This window comes from Fusarium oxysporum, chromosome III (assembly GCF_013085055.1).
Source record: "Fusarium oxysporum Fo47 chromosome III, complete sequence".
NCBI lineage: Eukaryota > Fungi > Ascomycota > Sordariomycetes > Hypocreales > Nectriaceae > Fusarium > Fusarium oxysporum.
This window is the reverse complement of record NC_072842.1, coordinates 1,885,763-1,902,413: the sequence shown is the minus strand read 5'-3', so window position 1 is coordinate 1,902,413 and position 16,651 is coordinate 1,885,763. Positions and strand designations below refer to the sequence as shown.

Below are 16,651 nucleotides of genomic sequence, written 5' to 3'. Positions count from 1 at the left end.
AATAAAAAAATTACCGACCTTTCAAGCTGTAAGGAGAAGCTAAGCATAACCATCAGATGTAATGAACGCTGAGATGCCAACTTCTGCTGAACAGACAGGTGTTGTGCCATTTAAGGACCTTGCCGAGATCTCGGAAACCCGAGCAAGCGGTTCTCGCCAAGGCCTGACAGCTTCCTCCCGTCGGGAATTTAATTCCCTTCCCTTGCCGTGTATGGTACTCTTTGACGGCGTCTAGTTACGGTACGAGAAGACGGGCGTTCGGATGGGGCTTGAGACTGGAATGTAGTTCACATGGAATGCGGGTTGCGGGACAAATGAGAAGCTTGACGCCAGGCTCGACAACTACCAATTTAGCTCACACAATAGTATAACTCGTAGCTATAATAGCTCTCAACTGTGGGAACGTATTTGTAGTGTGAACTCGACGTCCGGCGGATCTTTTACATCAAATCATTGTCTACATCTCCGCTCATCAAAGGCGAGTCGGGATCGAGTGAACATCAGCAATGCAGCCCCTGGTGCTTGTCCTACAAGGAGACACTTCGTGCAACCCGACTCTGTCTCGATCATTCTGGCCCGAAAGAAAGGTGCTCTTGGTTAAGTTGTCATAGTATCTACTTCTCTGCCTTCTCCGCCGTAGATTCCGATGCAGGAACCGCCTCACTCTCTTTGGATTCATCATCCTTTCTTTCATCCGCGGGTTTTTCTATGACCGGCTCCACTACCTTGACCTGCTTAGCCTTGACAATCTTTTGTAGATACTCTCCCGTTTCCCCGAAGCCATCCAGTTTTCCGAGTTTTGTCGTGAGGAACTCAATGTCGTTGTTCATACTGGAGATGGTCAGCTGACTGTCTAGTTAAAACTCAACAGAACGCACCTTTTCAGGCCAGTTTCAGTCTTGGGATCTGCTTCTCTAAAACTTGACCCAAGCTGATCCCTGTAACTAGCAAACACAGGAAGCATGATCATCTGAATTGATGTCTCGGGGAGATGCTTCGTCAGGACACGATGTAGAGTAGTTGTCTCCTTCGCCAGTGTTTCCATGTATGAGTGGACGCCCTTGTCTCCATCTGCTTCCCAGTCGATCGTCTTCATCGTCCGTGAGTGGATGGCTGCTCGGCCGCCCATGATCTCAACCAGTTTCTGGTAGATACTATCTTGATGCTCTTGCAGTAGTCGTCTAATCTTGTCAAACTCACCCATGAGATTTGATACGCTCGCTCCGGATCCAGCGTGACGTCGCACAAATTCCCTAACATGTGGGATCAAGGTTGCTGTGAATGAGAGCGCCTGGGAGGCCAAGGCCAAATGCTTGGTGGTGATGTTCTTTAGCCCAGCTGACCGCGTTGCCCCGGCACCAAGAATAAGCTGTGTGCATCTTGAGTTGAAGAGCTGAAGATACGCGATTAACGAGGTTGCAATATCGACAGTCATAGACGGTATACCACTGATCAGATGAGAGAACTTGGCGATTCCATCCAAACATAGAATGGCTGACTTTGGTAACATGAACGTCTCTGAATCGATTGTAGCAGTCCTGGTCTTTTCCTTGCCGGTTCCGTTTGTTTCGATTGCCTCGTCCTCATCGACAGGCTCCAATTCCGAACTAGGTATCCAAATCTTGGTACTGTCTGTCCACTCATGAGGATCATGCGTGCTGCTCCCCAGGATGGTGTTCAGCAACTCGGTGTTCTTCTCGGTAAAGTCTTTGGCATTCCACTGATCAGATTCCATCCCCTGAGCCAGCTTCTGCATTTCAGCATCGCGATTCCGTTGCACGAAGTCCTTAATGTGTCCATTAACCACATTCTTGAGAGACGTGCCGCTTCGGCCAGATATCGACTCGCATTCGGTGGCAAAATAGAGGTTGAGTGTAAAGTAACGGAGGAAGAGGGTCAAAGGCAACTGTGCAGTCTGCTCTGCTCGAACCTTCAAGACCTTGACGATTTTCTCAATAGCCACGTCGACGGCTTGGCCAAGGAGATTAGTAACGTCAAGGCTCTTGTGGAGCTCCTCCTGAACCTCGAATGTTGCACTGTTCATAGGATTGCTTGGGAATCTATCTGGTCTCGGGCTGGATATCGGTGATCTGACTGTGGGAGACATCAACCCTTCCCCTTGTGGGTTCTCAGTGAGGGAGCTAGTAATCTCCAACAAAACCTTGACTTGTGTTGTAAGTCTCCTGAGTGTCTCTGTGACTCCGATGTAGATCTTGATCAGAAGGTCCTCACCATCCTCAGGATCCAAAGAGCGAAGATTCCGTGCCAAAATAGAAGACTTCTCCTGATTTGATAGATGACGGCCACCACTTGCAGTAGAGACTGACATCATCGACTCATTATCATCATCTGTAGAACTGGGCAGGGGGCGTCTGATCAAGTTTCGGATTTCACGCAAGACAGACTCTCGGTAAGCGACAGTCGCCTCAGCGATATGTTTTGCTCGATGCAGGCCGATCATATTGGGCAGCAGCTCGGTCTTCAATTCATCGGTATTTGCGAGATAGGTTGGAAAGACTGAAGGAGACCTAGCATGGCTACCTTTGGATCGACTCGCTGCGTTACTCCACCTAAGAAGAATCTCTTGGGATGACACAGATTCGGCGTGTCGTCGTAGATCACGGATTAGAATATTCTGAAAGTTGGTCTCGTATGCCTTTCCTATACGAGACCGCAAAGTTGCTAGATCCGCGTGGACGCCTTGTAAAGCTGAAGCTGAACGCAAGTCCCGCAACTGAATGCCAGTTTCATTTGCAGCAGTAGCGTCCCTTTCGCCTGCAATGAGCTTTTCAAGAGAGTCGATATTCGCCAGTGCCTTATCGACTTCCCCTTCGTCCACTAGCGTCTCACAGCTTGCAAGGCCATCCGCAATCTGCCTAAGCTGAAGCACAGCATCATTGAGTTGTCGCAGATTTTCTTGGCGCCTTCGCTGGTAAACAATCTGGAGGCCTCTGGTTGCAATTTCTTCATCCAAAGCTTTAAGCTCTTTTCTGAGTGTCTTGATTCTCCCCACGGATTCCGCGGCCTCTGAGTGGAGTTCCTTCAACGATCCCAGGGCAGTAAAAAACGTCGTTGATGCGGTGGAGATGGAATTGATGAGATGAACCTCGATAGTGTCCATGTACCACGACAACTTCTCTTGCAAAATTGCATTGGTTGCCAGAGCTTTCCTTGGCGTGGCAGCGCTTCCGTTGAGTGAGCTCTGTCCGTCATCGGCGTTGGCGGGTCGGATAACCTCGGATCGTTCGCTCACAATGTCAAAAGTTCGGGGATTCTCGAGATGGAATTCATCGTCAAAATACACAGTTGGGATCGTTGATAGAGGAGGAGGTCCATGCGTGGACCTTCGGGTGAAGCCAGCACTTGGTCTTCTCACAGGACTGTGACCATCATTCGAGTTCATCGAAGAAAGCGATGCAATCGAGCCTTTCCGAGTTGGGCGAGGCTTGGGCCCCGGTCGTAAGTATCCATCACCACTCGATTCGGTCGGGGTATCTTGCCGGCCAGGGCGCTGCTCTTTGTTGGCCTCCTCGTCGCTCTCTTTCAAGCGCTGAAGTTGTTCGTATAGGCTTCCGATCTGTGACAAATAGGGCTTGAATTCCTCAGCGTCGACTTTTGTGATGTTCGTCAACGTTACTGGGGGGATATCCCGGGCCGTCGGGGGTTTATGCGCGGTCGAGGCCGGTGCTGAGGTGTGAGGCTGAAGACCAGTTCGTACAATTGGGGGTTGAAGAAGGGTCGAGATAGCTTCGAGAGGTTAGCTTTACGATGAAAGATCCGTGAAGCAAAACCAACCATTCTGACTTGACTCATATACTGAAGCTGCCAAATTACTGGGAGCACTGTCAAGGATACCTCCTACTGAATGGATGGAGCTCGCTGTAGAGCCACGTCGTGATGACGGGTGGGGATGCATTTGAGTATGTCTGTGGTTGTTGCTGCAACCAAGTTAGTCTCGTTTGTTAGTATGTGATAAAGGCATATAAGACTACCTGTGAAAGGGAAGCTCCCCACGACCTGTAGGCGACAATGCCGCAAGGTTGTCCGCAGACTTGGTAGCGTTGGGGGAGCTGGGGGAGAACATGGTCAATGGAGATCCGGATACGCAAGGACAGCTTCAGAGGTGAATGCGGGATGTAGATGGTGTATTAGTAGGGTATCATCGCTCAAAGGATTGCAAACAAAATGTGCACCGTCAAATGTATATGATAGATAAGATTTGAAAGGACAATTAAGTAAAGAGAAAAAAAGAGAGGATCCGGAATCAAGAATGCGCCATCATCACCAGAAAGGGTCTGGAATATTACCTTCAGTACGTCGCCGTCTAGACACCTTGTAACTAAGTTACGCAGCTTTCCCCCCTAAACCGATTATTTCCTTGGCGTCAACACGTGATGATAAGCGCTGAGCTTGATAACTGTCCTCTAGGTCCAGAGCTGCAACCACTATACACACGCGTCGCGTCTCGAGAGACTCCGCGTTTTCGCGTAAATTGACCTAAGGTTACCCTTCCAACTTGCGGAGCAAAGCCCCTCCATCGATCCACAAACAAGATCTCCAAACTCCCTGGTCAACTTTTAGGCTTGCAACGAAAGGAGAGGAGTGATTCACCAGATTATTCAAAATCACACAGATACACAATGGATCGCGGATCAATCTACTCGGCTCACGTCTATGAGCCGAGCTACGCTGAAAATGGCGATACTCGAATGCAGCTCCAGACACAGCTTGAAACATTCATCCTTGATTTTCGACTGGATAACAACTTCGTCTACAGGTTTGCCCCCAAATATCTAGTCTTCGGCAGTTCTTCATAATAACAGCGCTGCAGAGATCAACTCCGAGAGAATGCTCTTCTCAAGAGATACTTCTGCGATGTCAACATCAACGACTTGATCAGCTTTAACGAAGAGCTCGCGCACCGATTGACATCTGAGCCAGCAGAGATTATCCCTCTGGTAGGGACCACGCAGCGCGCAACATATAAATCTCTAACAAGTCAATAGTTTGAAAATGCACTAAAAAAATGCACACACCGTATCGTCTTCCCCCATGAGCCCAAGGCCGAGATCCCTGATCACCAACTTCTTCTTCACTCGAATGCCGACGACGTCTCCATCCGTAACCTCGATTCCGTGACCATTGCGCGACTGGTGCGAGTCCCGGGTATTGTCATCGGCGCCTCTGTTATGTCATCCAAGGCGACAGGACTCCATATCCAATGCCGCAACTGCGGACACACACAAAACATCCCTGTCCTAGGTGGCTTCACAGGTGTCACTCTGCCTCGACAATGTGCTCGTAGCCGAGTTCCCAACGATCCAACTCCAAAATGTCCTTTGGACCCCTACTTTGTTGTTCACGAAAAGTCTGGCTTTGTTGATCAACAAATCATCAAGCTTCAAGAGGCTCCCGATCAAGTCCCTGTCGGAGAACTGCCTCGACACGTTCTCATCTCAGCTGACAGATACCTCACAAACAGGGTTGTTCCCGGATCTAGATGTACTGTTATGGGCATCTTCTCGATCTACCAAAACAAGGCTTCCAAGAACTCTTCCAATGGTGGTGCTGTAGCCATCCGTACCCCTTATCTCAGAGCGGTTGGGATCCAGACAGATATCGATCAAGCAGCCAAGGGAAATGCGACTTTCTCAGAGGAAGAAGAGCAAGAATTTCTGGAGCTCAGCAGACGACCCGATATATACAACGTGATGGCCGACTGCATTGCGCCCTCTATTTACGGAAACCGCGATATCAAGAAGGCAATTCTCTGTTTGCTGTTAGGTGGTTCAAAGAAGATCCTTCCCGATGGAATGAAATTAAGAGGTGACATCAACGTATTGCTTCTTGGTGACCCCGGTACAGCCAAGTCACAGCTTCTGAAATTCGTCGAGAAGGCGGCCCCTATCTCTATATACACCTCGGGAAAGGGTTCCTCCGCTGCAGGTCTGACAGCATCTGTTCAACGTGACCAATCCACTCGCGAATTCTACCTCGAGGGCGGTGCCATGGTTTTGGCTGACGGAGGAGTTGTGTGTATTGATGAGTTCGACAAGATGAGAGACGAAGATCGAGTTGCGATCCATGAGGCTATGGAACAGCAGACTATTTCCATCGCAAAGGCCGGTATCACTACTATTCTGAATGCGCGAACATCGGTCTTGGCTGCTGCCAATCCTATCTTTGGTCGATATGATGATATGAAGACTCCTGGAGAAAACATTGACTTTCAGACTACTATTCTGTCACGTTTTGATATGATTTTCATTGTCAAGGATGACCATAGCCGCGAGAAGGATGAGACTATGGCCAAGCACGTTCTCAGCATCCAGATGAATGGTAGAGGCGCCGAGGACATGACTGAAACCGAAATTCCTATTGACAAGATGCGACGATACATCACCTACTGCAAGACGTGAGTTGCAATTCCAAGCTTCTTAAGTCTTATTTTGTTTGTACTAATATCCGACAGACGTTGCGCTCCCAGACTGAGTTCCGAAGCTGCTGAAAAGCTTTCTTCTCACTTCGTCTCTATCCGACGCCAGGTCCACGCTGCTGAGATGGAAGCAAATACACGTTCCTCTATTCCCATCACAGTCCGTCAACTCGAGGCTATCGTCCGTATCACCGAGTCTCTTGCTAAGCTTACCCTTTCCCCCATCGCCACCGAAGTACATGTCGACGAGGCCATTCGACTGTTCCTGTGCTCTACCATGGATGCCGTCAACCAGGGCAGCAATCAGGGGAGTCGCGAGTTGAACGATGAAGTTAATCGCCTTGAGACGGAGCTCAAACGTCGGCTGCCTATCGGCTGGAGTACTAGCCTATCTACACTCCGGAGGGAAATGGTCGAAGGCAAAGGATACAGCGAACAAGCGCTGAACCGAGCGTTGATGGTTCTTCAACGGAGAGATACGATCATGTTCAGAAACCAAGGTGCGCAGGTGTATAGAAATGGAGCTTAATGTGGCGATGAACGCGGGTAATGTAAAAGGCTGGTTTGTCAATTTCGGTAGATGTCTTGGTAGTAGACTGTGTTAATGAGTAATGAGGCGAAATCATTATGACTGTTGTATATGAGCAAATTCTTAAAGATACCAAGACTCGAAGTCTCAACACAGATCCGAACAGATGATAAATCTGTTCCTGCTTGTTAGAGCAGGCATAGAGTATATTTGACTAGAAGTGAGGTTGTTGCCGCTGGGGCTGTTCAAAGAAAAGGATCAGCCCAACAATACCTAGCTTACCGAGGTCTAACTACGCTGATCGTATATTGGCCGATTCAATTAGCAAAATTCTGTTTTAAAGAAAACACGAAGTAAACAGAATTGACAGAGGCGCAACGGGTGGGGAGGGGAGGGGAGGGGAGGGGAGGGGAGGGGAGGTATAAAATACACCGCCGCAATCAAATTAAGCTCTTGACTTGAACAGAAACCAGCCATGGTTCAACATGCGGTGCAAGGTTTAATTCAATACCGTTGTTAATATTATTCTTGTCCCTGTCCTGAGGATACTAGAATACATTTGACCTCATCGTGCAATTGGACCAGACAAGTCTGGTGAGTTTTGCCTCCCTATATCGATTCCATTGGAACCAAGCCCACGTCCATGCCAACACCCACTCCGGATAGGAAGAAACTCAATTTTACCAACCTTGATGCTGCTTTCTGCGGGTCGGGTGATAATGGCCATTAGATGTGTTGAGGCCCAAATCCCTATCCCGTGAAGCTTCCATATATACTTAATTTGCATTATATGTTAGACAAAAGGAGATGATGATTACTGGTGAGTGCCTCAGTGAATAGACTTGCTTGTACGAGTCTTTGTTAGGCTGCGGCGAAGAGCATTGCTCGCCCGTCGCTCCAACTCGGCCTCATGCGCCTCCTCGGCGGCCTGGTCCTCCGTGATCACCTCGTGCTTGGTGCGCATGCGCTGTAGCACGTTGGCGGCTTCGGCGGCGAACTCGCACTTCATACGGATAGTTTTCCCGTATTTGTAGAACAAGAACGGAAACGGGACACAAGCGACGGCCAGGAAGGCAGGAATGGAGCTAGCCCAATGAATTCCCAGGTCGTTGTACATGTACGTCGTGAAAAGGGGGAACGCCGCGCCAAAGAGGGAGCGCAGGATTGAGTTTGCAGCCAACACAGAAGCAGCGAAGATAACATCTGGAGGAGTTTAGCTGGAGGAGATAAGAGGCATTGCTGCAACGAAACTTACATGAATCAATGAGGTAGTTGAGCAGTGAAAGAAAAACAGTGACTAGGCCGCAAGCGAAAAAGGCCGAGCCGATGATAGACACAATCCAATGCACATCTTTGCCGTTGGTCCAGGCAAACCAGAAGAGGCCGACTGGAATAAGTATTGAGCCAACCAGTGAAGGGGGCAGCCTAGCTTCAGGAGATGCATGACCGCCGGCGGCTTCGGCAGCCCGGGCGTACCGTTTATTGTCCAGGATAGTGCCAGTGACCGCAAATAACATTCCCACAGCAATGCCAGTGAAGGCGAGTCCTCCGATGCCTGGACTCCATCCGCGACCCTGCTGGAATACGATTGGGAAGGCAGCAAAGCAGAGGTATAGTGTTCCGTAGATGATGGCCATGTACAGTGAGGTTAGGAGAACAATAGGTTCTTTAAACAGAAGGATCCAGGGGCGAAGTATTGCAGTCTTGAACTGTGTGGCAATAGTAGCTTGAGGACGACCAACATCAATCTTGGAGATGTAAACCTTCCCAGTCCTTTTGGACAGGACAGCTGCTCGGCGACGCAAGAGATAGGGGGCATAGGTTTCAGGTATCACTAGTGAGTTAACAATCCAGACAATACCGGTAAATATGGCCGACATCCCAGCCACCCAGCGAAAACCTTCGTGTTCGCCAAGAAACCCTCCAGCTATGGGACCTGTTACAGAATAGTCAGCGTCTTCTTCGCAACGCCGAGAGCATACAAGCTTGTATGTCGAACTCTGTGTCGGGGAATGGCTTACCAATAGTAGGGCCGAGGAAAGGGGCCATAGCAAAGAGAGCTGTAGCAAGTCCTCGCTCGTTCGCATGGAACATGTCAGCAATGACACCGCCCGCGTTGGTCAATGGTGATGATCCAAAAGAGCCAGCAAAGAAACGAAGGACTATCAAGGCCGCCATGGTCGGAGCACCTGCGGCACCTGCATTGAACGCGGTCAAGGCCATGAAAGAGACAAAGAATGGAATCTGTCGACCATAGAGCTCTGAAATATTTGTTAGTCAGTCATATAACAAGAAGAAGACCTTGCCTCAGCAAGGGGTTCCCCGAATTTGGGCAGACTAACCTGAAAGTGGTGCCCAAAGCAGCGGTCCGATAGCGAAGCCAAGAACGAACATGGAAATACCAAGTATGGCAACTTCAGTTGAGACATGGAAGTGCATCAAGATGGATGAAAGGCCTCCAGAGTATGCCGTACTGGCGAAGGTAACGGCCAATGTTGCTATGGCCTGCAAGATTGTAATAAGCCACTTCTTTGATCGTGAGAAGTTCAACGCATTTCGGTTATCGTTCGGAAGGAAATCAACAAGATATGGTGAGTCTGCTGTTCCGTGACCAGTGTAGTCGTAGTTAAGAACAGCGTCAGTAATGCCGACTTGGTCAAGAATAAGATTGAAGTGTGAGGCCTTGGCATTTATCTGCTGTGACTCGACGTCGGTTGCATTATCTATTGTTGAAGAAGCTGAAGAAGTAGGAGGCTGCAGCTGCGTAGCGACCGTCATGATGGCGATGTGTATTACAGTCTCACAACTGTGTGCAGCCGCTCAGGGATAGATATAGACAGAAGTCCTAAGCCGAACAAAAACTCAATATAAAAAGTCGTGTGTTATTTGGATGTACACCTCAGGTCGGTACACTAGCATCTGATCTCGCAGGTCAAGAGCTAGGATAAAAGCAACTAAGAACGGCACATGCCAAGGTATTATATCCATCTCATATTGATCTTAGTCCTGTCTGGTCCCTGGTCAGATTCACGGCCCGTCGTCGCAAGATCCAAACAACTTTGGAGCAGGGAGCCGAGTGGAGCGTACAGACTGTATTCCTAGGTGACACGGATCGGCATATTCTCTATTAGTCGCTTATAGGCACGAAGCATCTTACAAACACCAATGAATGTCACGCATGGTTGCAGGATAGAAACCATCACGTCTTCCAATCAGCCGAAATCCGTTTGAATCCCGTCCCGAAGCTCGCCTTCCCTGTGGCTGCACTCGCTCATCTGATATATTGTCTAGCAGTTGAAGCAACCTTGAGCTGAGGACTGGGGGGGCCCAACAGGACGGATCGGGGTTGCATAGGACAATGCGGTTCCCTTCCAGCGCTTCTGATCGCCTATAGACTAAGGAGGTGCGCATGCCCTTCCAGGAGAGGGGTATCAGACCAATATCGGCGATGGCACTCCATCAATCACGTCTCAACCCCATCGAGAGATATCAGGCTGACTTCGATGAACACATATAGGCTATCAATCGTATATCAATGAAGCCGAACCCCGCCGACATTATCTGACTAATGTTAAGCAGTCGGTATTCGGTATCATAACTCCGTTTTGTTATCCGCGATTCGGATCCGAACGAGCCGGCGTATTCTTTCGAGCCCCATTATGTTATTCTGATAAATAAGACGGAAACTCAATTCGAGGCCTGTTCCCAACGATCCCGTTTGATAGCTTCTTGAACTCTTACGCCTGGTAAATCCAAACGTGGCTCCGGATCGATCTTAGTCCGTCAGATTAAGTCGAGAGGATGTATGAGATGCTCTTTATTTATTCACCCAATGGCGGCAGAGTGCGCCGCAATGTGATGGTGCAACATGGTAACCTACTAAGCTCATGATATAAAACAGAAATCAAACGAGGTTCGGATCCATTCAGACAAGCGCCTACCGGTCAGGATGAAAAGTTGTGGAGGCGTATCAATCACGTAAGGTGGATGGAATCACCCGATACCACGCTGTTTTTCGTCTCTAAGTTATACCACTATTCTTTCATCCTTGATTGAGGGGGCGCAGATTCAATCCGCTGGGAGCCATTTGTCGTTATGGATTTGATCTCAGTGGCCTGTGATACGACGTCTTGTTATCTGCCGAAAGAAATGCCCTTCACTTTTTCCGGGCTGCCGGTTTAATCTCCAAGACCTTCCCACTCATCTTCATCTGTGTCAGTTCCTTGACGTGCATCGACGGCGATCTGTCGAGCATTAAGATCATGTGCTGCAGTACTGCTTGTACTCTCGCTTTCTGAATCTTCATCTTCCTCCTCGTCCTCTTCCTCTTCCTCTTCCTCTTCCTCTTCCTTTCTATCGCCACTGTTATCATCTTTTGCGGTTAAAGAGACATGCTCGCCAGTCGTTTTCAAGACTGGCATACCGAGCATGTCACGGATGATTGCACCGCTATCGTCTCGCAGGTAAGGACCCTCGTTGCCGGTAGTCCCGAAATTCTGTACATCGGGCCTCACAAAACCAGCCACAAAAAAGCCCATAACACCTTGCCCGTCGTCCTTATAAGAGCGAATGCAAGCTTCTGCTATATCTTCATCGCCCCCACAGGCTTCAGGGAGTCCTCGGACGGGCCATTCTCTCAGACCAGAAACTTGATCTTTCCGCAACAGAATGCGCCAACCCCTTTGCTTCGCAATGTCGGATTCAAGAGCTTTCGTGACAACACGCTCGTTTTCTTGAATGTGAATTGAACAAGTGGAGTATGTAATTCGTTTTGCTGATGGGAATTTGAAGGCGTGTAATAGAAGCGTCAGTTGGAAAGAAGACAGCGCCTCCAAGCGTGTTTCTAGATCCTTCTCCGACTTGATGGCAGTCTCGTTACCGTCATCGTCTATCATGATCCTGTCCTCAGGTGTCTCTGTCTGCTCATGTTTCCTCTTGCGGCCGTTTTGCTTTGCTGCGGGACCCTTTCCTGTGCTACTGATACCTTCGGGCAGGTGAAGGTCCGGCATCGAATCTCGCCCGACAATTCCACTCCCTGAGCAACTTGGATCCAGTAGCAAAGCTCCGACTGACTTGTACTTCTCTGCCACAGGGTCGACCTGTAGAAAATCTTGACCAAATCCAATTTTTGTCACAGGCTTTGAACCTGCAATTTTGACCATTTTCTCCAGAGTTTGTGCTCGTCGAGAATCTTTTTCGAATGCATAGATTGTTTGCTCTGGCGCATTGGATTCGGGCATATGTTCTTTGAGGATCGCTGCCAAGTGAGTTGTCTTATTGCCAGGAGCAGAGCATGCGTCGATCAGGTCGCCATCCTCTGCTCTGGGGTCTAAAAGATAAGCAGGGAAACAAGAGGCTTTGTCTTGTAGAATGATTTTACCCGTTGTGTACGCCTCTGTTTTTGTGAGATCTATTCCTGCAGTGATGGCCAAAAGGTTTGGCACATGTGGGTCAATGTATATGAGTCTTCCAGTGTTCGTGACAACCTCCTTGATGGATGTGGCTCTTGTGTACTTGGAGAAAGTCGTCTCCAACTGTTCTTCGAGTGTACTCTTTACAGCATTGACACGAACCCAGCGAGGGTAATTCGCTTCTTCGCCGGCGCATTGTCTCTCAACTTGCTCTCTCAAAGCCTCGAGTGTTGGCATCTTTCTCCGAAGCCGTGCGAGCTTAAACTCTGAGCTTATACGTCCTTTATGCCTCTCAATTGATGCCCGAAGTCCATGGCCTTGTGGAAGAGCAATTCCCTTCTTGGCCAACAAAAGGTCATGTACAAGAAGTAATGACAACGTCGGGGTCAGCTGCGTGCATGATTTAGTATAGGAGTTCCGCAGTCTAGCGTAGGGACGGGCTGCAAACCTTGCGCTCAAGTTTCAGAAGCTCTGATCTCTCAATCACTTCTTTCAGAATGAGGCTCCATTTGCAACTCTCTAACACCAAGGCGTAAACTTGGTTTGGTGCGGATTTAAGATTTTTCTTCTTGAAAACACGCGACTTGAGACTTCCGCCTTCAAATGATGATCCCGCTAAGATCTCTGCTGCCTCATGATAAAGAGACATTTTCAATGTAGTTTTGAGTGAGGAAGGGCCGTGTGGTGAAGAAGAAAATGCGAGAGAAAGACTGGTCGTTCGTTCAAATTTTAACCGAACTTTATCCGATGCGACTGGACGGAGGTGAGAGTGCAATATGGCACAACATTGGCCTAGAGCAACTGAAGATAAACGGAGGCTGATGTAGTATTCTTAAGTTGAGAGTCCGAATTCCTAGGTTGGCAATAGATTCCTCACTCAAGCAACATGGTCACTAGTAGGATTAGAGACGGGTGTGGCTACTGAGCCGAGGACACTTTGATCACTTTTGTGTGCTGCGAGTGAATGTATTTCGCATATGCCCTGGATTCATGACGGGCAAAAGATATGCGCTCAAGCGCTTTGGGTCCTTGGCAAGCAAGGTATGTCCTCCATAAATGTACATGTGTAGAAGCGAATCATCCAACAAACTTTCTTCCTTCCCCTCAATTCCATTCCCTTGCACCACGCAACTTGAATCAAAAAGCCTGTCCATGAAATCGCCAACCTTATATTTTCCGGTCCAAGGAAGCCAAGTGGTCACTGGACCCCTATACAAGATGCTCCGTAGATGCACCATCACAAGAAATGTGAGAAAATCTTTCTGCCACCTAGACTGCCATTCAAAGTATGCTATTAGCAGAGCCAGTTCGCCAGTAAGCAATGCTTAGCGGCGGAGGTGGCTACGGCGGCGGAGGTGGTTGTGTCCACTGCCATGGTGGTGAGCATGTCGTCGAACATGATCTCTCTTGTAGCTAGGAGTGCCAGCCTCAGTCTGGACAGGCACACTGGCTGTCTGTGTGACTGTCACGGTGTTCCAGACGGTATGAACTCTAGTCTTGCACTTCTTGGGCTTTTCAGGCTTGTCGAAGATGTCGGTTGGCTTAGGGGCACTGGAGAGAACATCAGTTGCTTGAGCAGCCGCCTCGGACACAACTGCAGGGTGGGAAGGTAGAGTAGGCTTAGGAACAACTGGTTCCTCATGGGCACCAGTGGAATCAGAAGTTGGCTTGGTGTAGCCGGGAAGTTCAACGGCAGTGGTCTTCTCCCCAGAAGCCGACTTGCTGGCGGAGGGTTGGACAGAGGGCTTGCTGGGGCTACTCTCCTTGTCGCCGCCGGAGGGCATTGAAGGGGCCTTGTCGCCATAAGAAAATCCACTCAAAGGGTTGTTTCCAGGGAGTTTACTCAAGGTGCCGGTAATCTTTTCATCGACCTCGGACTCAATGGTGCAGTCACCTTTGTTGAGGCCATAGGTGAGGCCTGGGCAGTGGTCCATACCCTCGGTACCAGCGTTACAGGTGTCAATGATATGCTGGAGGAGGTCTTCGTCCCAACCGGCCATGAAGTCGGCATGGCTGCTGTATCCGGTAACGTCGCCATTGGAAAAGACGAAGGGCTGCTTGCCCTCACCCTCAGTCCAGCGGCCAGCAAATTTGTCGGTGCGCCAGTAAGCCTCGTAGAAAAGGTGAGGAACGTGAATCCAACCCTTGGGGCAGTCGAGATAACCGTCATTGTCCTCGGGGTAGGCCATGTTGTTCTTGAAGTCGGTGAGGCCAGCCTCGGGGTTGTAACAAGAGGGGAAGTGGATATCAGCTCGGAGGGGAGAGTATTTGCCATCACAAGTTCGATCAGGGAACCCGACACCCTCACCCTTGTTGACAGGATCACCTACACCAGCCATCTTGCCATCAGACTTGGCATCCCAAGATGGGAGCGTGTAATCGTTGTTCAAGCGGGGGCAAGTCATTCTGGCAGGATTGACAGGACCCTTTGAAGGGTCAAGATTGGGCTTGCTGCCAGCCTTGGGCATGGTACGGGTCATAGCATCACCAGCAACGATCTGGAGACCAACAGGGAAAGGCTTGATATCATCGTGTGTCTTCTCGAAGCTGTTCGCTTTGTCAGTAATATGCGCAAGACAATACGATAATCGGGAAAGTGAAGGGCCGGAGTGGCGCAATGAGACAAGACAGTGCTCTTACAAGTAGTAGGCATTGAAGTAGTCGAACTCAACATCTTCAAACTCCCCAGATTTGGGGTCATGGAAATAAAGAGTGGGAAACCAGTAGTTACTGTTGTCGCCCTTGACAAGCGCATTGCTGCACTTTGACTTCTGGAGATCCTCTCCGGTCGCCTTGGTGCTGAAGCCACTGCCACCCATGATGTGGTGGACATGAGTGGAGGTCTGACCAGGGAAAAGGATGGGATCCATACGACCTCTAGTGAGCTGGTCGTTGGTGAAGCGCAAGACGGCGAAGGTACCCGTCTCGTGAGCAGCAGAAGCGGCGCCGGCGAGAACCGCAGCGGCGGTAGCGAAAGCGGACTTCATGATGGGAGACAATGATAAATGGAGTTAAAAAGTATCGAGCTAATGGTTTAACCGCACGGAGGGATTTTTGACGGCGGAGTGGGAAACGATGTAAATGCTAGCGTTGAGATCTCTGGGATTCTGGGCGCTGAGAATGAAACCTGATTCTTCTTCAAGAGGAAGCAGACAAGTGTAAAGCGGGGGGGCACGCAGGTGATACCGGAGCACCTGTGAGAAGAAAGAATGTTTCGCAACCGTCCAGTCACTATGTTAAGTGCAAGTGAATCGGAGACGATGGATAGATCGTGGTGGTTGACAGTGAAAAAGGAGGGTAACAAGTAGTTCAGAGAAAAGAAAGGTCTGAAGCTGCTCTGAAGAATGAATGAGTGAGTGAGTGAGTAGAACCGAAATAGAGAAATGAGAGGACGTGCCCAGCAGTGCAGTGTACGAGGGAAAATAAGATAAATAAGAAAAAGAGCGTGTGGAAGGATGAAGAGAAAGAAGTGTGTTGGACGAGGATCAGAGGTGAAGGTCTTTGTGTGAACGGGGGCCGACCTGGACCGAATCCTTTAGGATCCATCCATTCATTCGCTGCAGCTGCCAACACCTATAATCAGACTGCACTGGCCTTGTCACTGCGGCCACTTTGATATTCTCTAAGCGCGTGCACGTCCATCATTGGTTTCTTGGCTTTCTCGTCATCGAGGTTGTCTATTTGATCAAAGGATTATGGTGATGGAGCCTATGGGCATGGCGAGCTACTATTCCCCCGTTTTTACTAACGGCCGGGCCTAATTCAGGGGTCGCCCAAGCCGCCAGGCGTTTTCGGAACTTTCTAGTGTAGCAAGATGGTGAAAGAGGATTGGCTACAGCGGTTCAAGCCACATCTAGGGGCCATGTGTAAATTAATGTATGAAACCTTGATTTTTTGGCTCGACTTTGTCGCGATAGCTGGTGAAGAGACAGGAGTCAAGTCAGATGAAACAGACGAGAGCTGCATCAGCAATGAGCGCCAATATCCAGAAATATCATTGGCTGTGTGTTCTCGTTTTTCATAGGGCTGGGCAAAATCTACATGCATACCTGCATCGAAAAACCTCATTCATGGCGGCTGGCGCCAAGGTTAGTTGATGATGGACAGGGGAAATTGACAGGGACCATGAATCACAGTCCGCCCCTATGTAGTAGGAAAAGAACAGCTCACTAAATGAATGTTTTCCATAGGTACCTGATGGTAAGGTAAGGCAGGTAGGCGGTAACCACTGCAAGCAATGTACAACAGATATGCGCTGGCGGTCGGTGTGACTTG

General features: G+C 49.3%; 5 protein-coding genes across 5 annotated transcripts; 1 reads left to right on the top strand and 4 right to left on the bottom strand.

Moving 5' to 3' along the window:
- Window positions 1-325: 325 nt before the first annotated feature.
- On the bottom strand, window positions 326-4,316 carry FOBCDRAFT_178570 (Vps54-like protein-domain-containing protein). The gene is made up of 4 exons (XM_031176087.3): window positions 3,993-4,316; window positions 3,796-3,938; window positions 879-3,747; window positions 326-831 (listed from the first exon to the last, which is right to left on the bottom strand). The coding sequence occupies exons 1-4, from the start codon at window positions 4,082-4,084 to the stop codon at window positions 615-617; spliced, it is 3,321 nt and encodes a 1,106-aa protein (XP_031047220.2). The 5' UTR covers window positions 4,085-4,316; the 3' UTR covers window positions 326-614.
- A 146-nt stretch (window positions 4,317-4,462) lies between these two features.
- Window positions 4,463-7,157, top strand: FOBCDRAFT_217641 (MCM2/3/5 family-domain-containing protein). Its single transcript, XM_031176086.3, has 4 exons — window positions 4,463-4,777; window positions 4,832-4,958; window positions 5,007-6,415; window positions 6,473-7,157. The coding sequence occupies exons 1-4, from the start codon at window positions 4,641-4,643 to the stop codon at window positions 6,963-6,965; spliced, it is 2,166 nt and encodes a 721-aa protein (XP_031047219.1). The 5' UTR covers window positions 4,463-4,640; the 3' UTR covers window positions 6,966-7,157.
- A 282-nt stretch (window positions 7,158-7,439) lies between these two features.
- FOBCDRAFT_258309 (major facilitator superfamily domain-containing protein) lies at window positions 7,440-9,743 on the bottom strand (the record flags this gene model as incomplete). The annotated part of the gene is made up of 4 exons (XM_059611220.1): window positions 7,440-8,168; window positions 8,221-8,901; window positions 8,987-9,226; window positions 9,308-9,743. The coding sequence occupies 4 exons, from the start codon at window positions 9,741-9,743 to the stop codon at window positions 7,795-7,797; spliced, it is 1,731 nt and encodes a 576-aa protein (XP_059464422.1). The 3' UTR covers window positions 7,440-7,794.
- A 941-nt stretch (window positions 9,744-10,684) lies between these two features.
- On the bottom strand, window positions 10,685-13,115 carry FOBCDRAFT_316884 (rRNA (cytosine-C5-)-methyltransferase RCM1). The gene is made up of 2 exons (XM_031176084.3): window positions 12,825-13,115; window positions 10,685-12,766 (listed from the first exon to the last, which is right to left on the bottom strand). The coding sequence occupies exons 1-2, from the start codon at window positions 13,023-13,025 to the stop codon at window positions 11,144-11,146; spliced, it is 1,824 nt and encodes a 607-aa protein (XP_031047217.2). The 5' UTR covers window positions 13,026-13,115; the 3' UTR covers window positions 10,685-11,143.
- Window positions 13,116-13,330: 215 nt separating this feature from the next.
- FOBCDRAFT_21516 (uncharacterized protein) lies at window positions 13,331-15,843 on the bottom strand. Its single transcript, XM_031176083.3, has 2 exons — window positions 15,017-15,843; window positions 13,331-14,923 (listed from the first exon to the last, which is right to left on the bottom strand). The coding sequence occupies exons 1-2, from the start codon at window positions 15,361-15,363 to the stop codon at window positions 13,702-13,704; spliced, it is 1,569 nt and encodes a 522-aa protein (XP_031047216.2). The 5' UTR covers window positions 15,364-15,843; the 3' UTR covers window positions 13,331-13,701.
- Window positions 15,844-16,651: the final 808 nt, after the last annotated feature.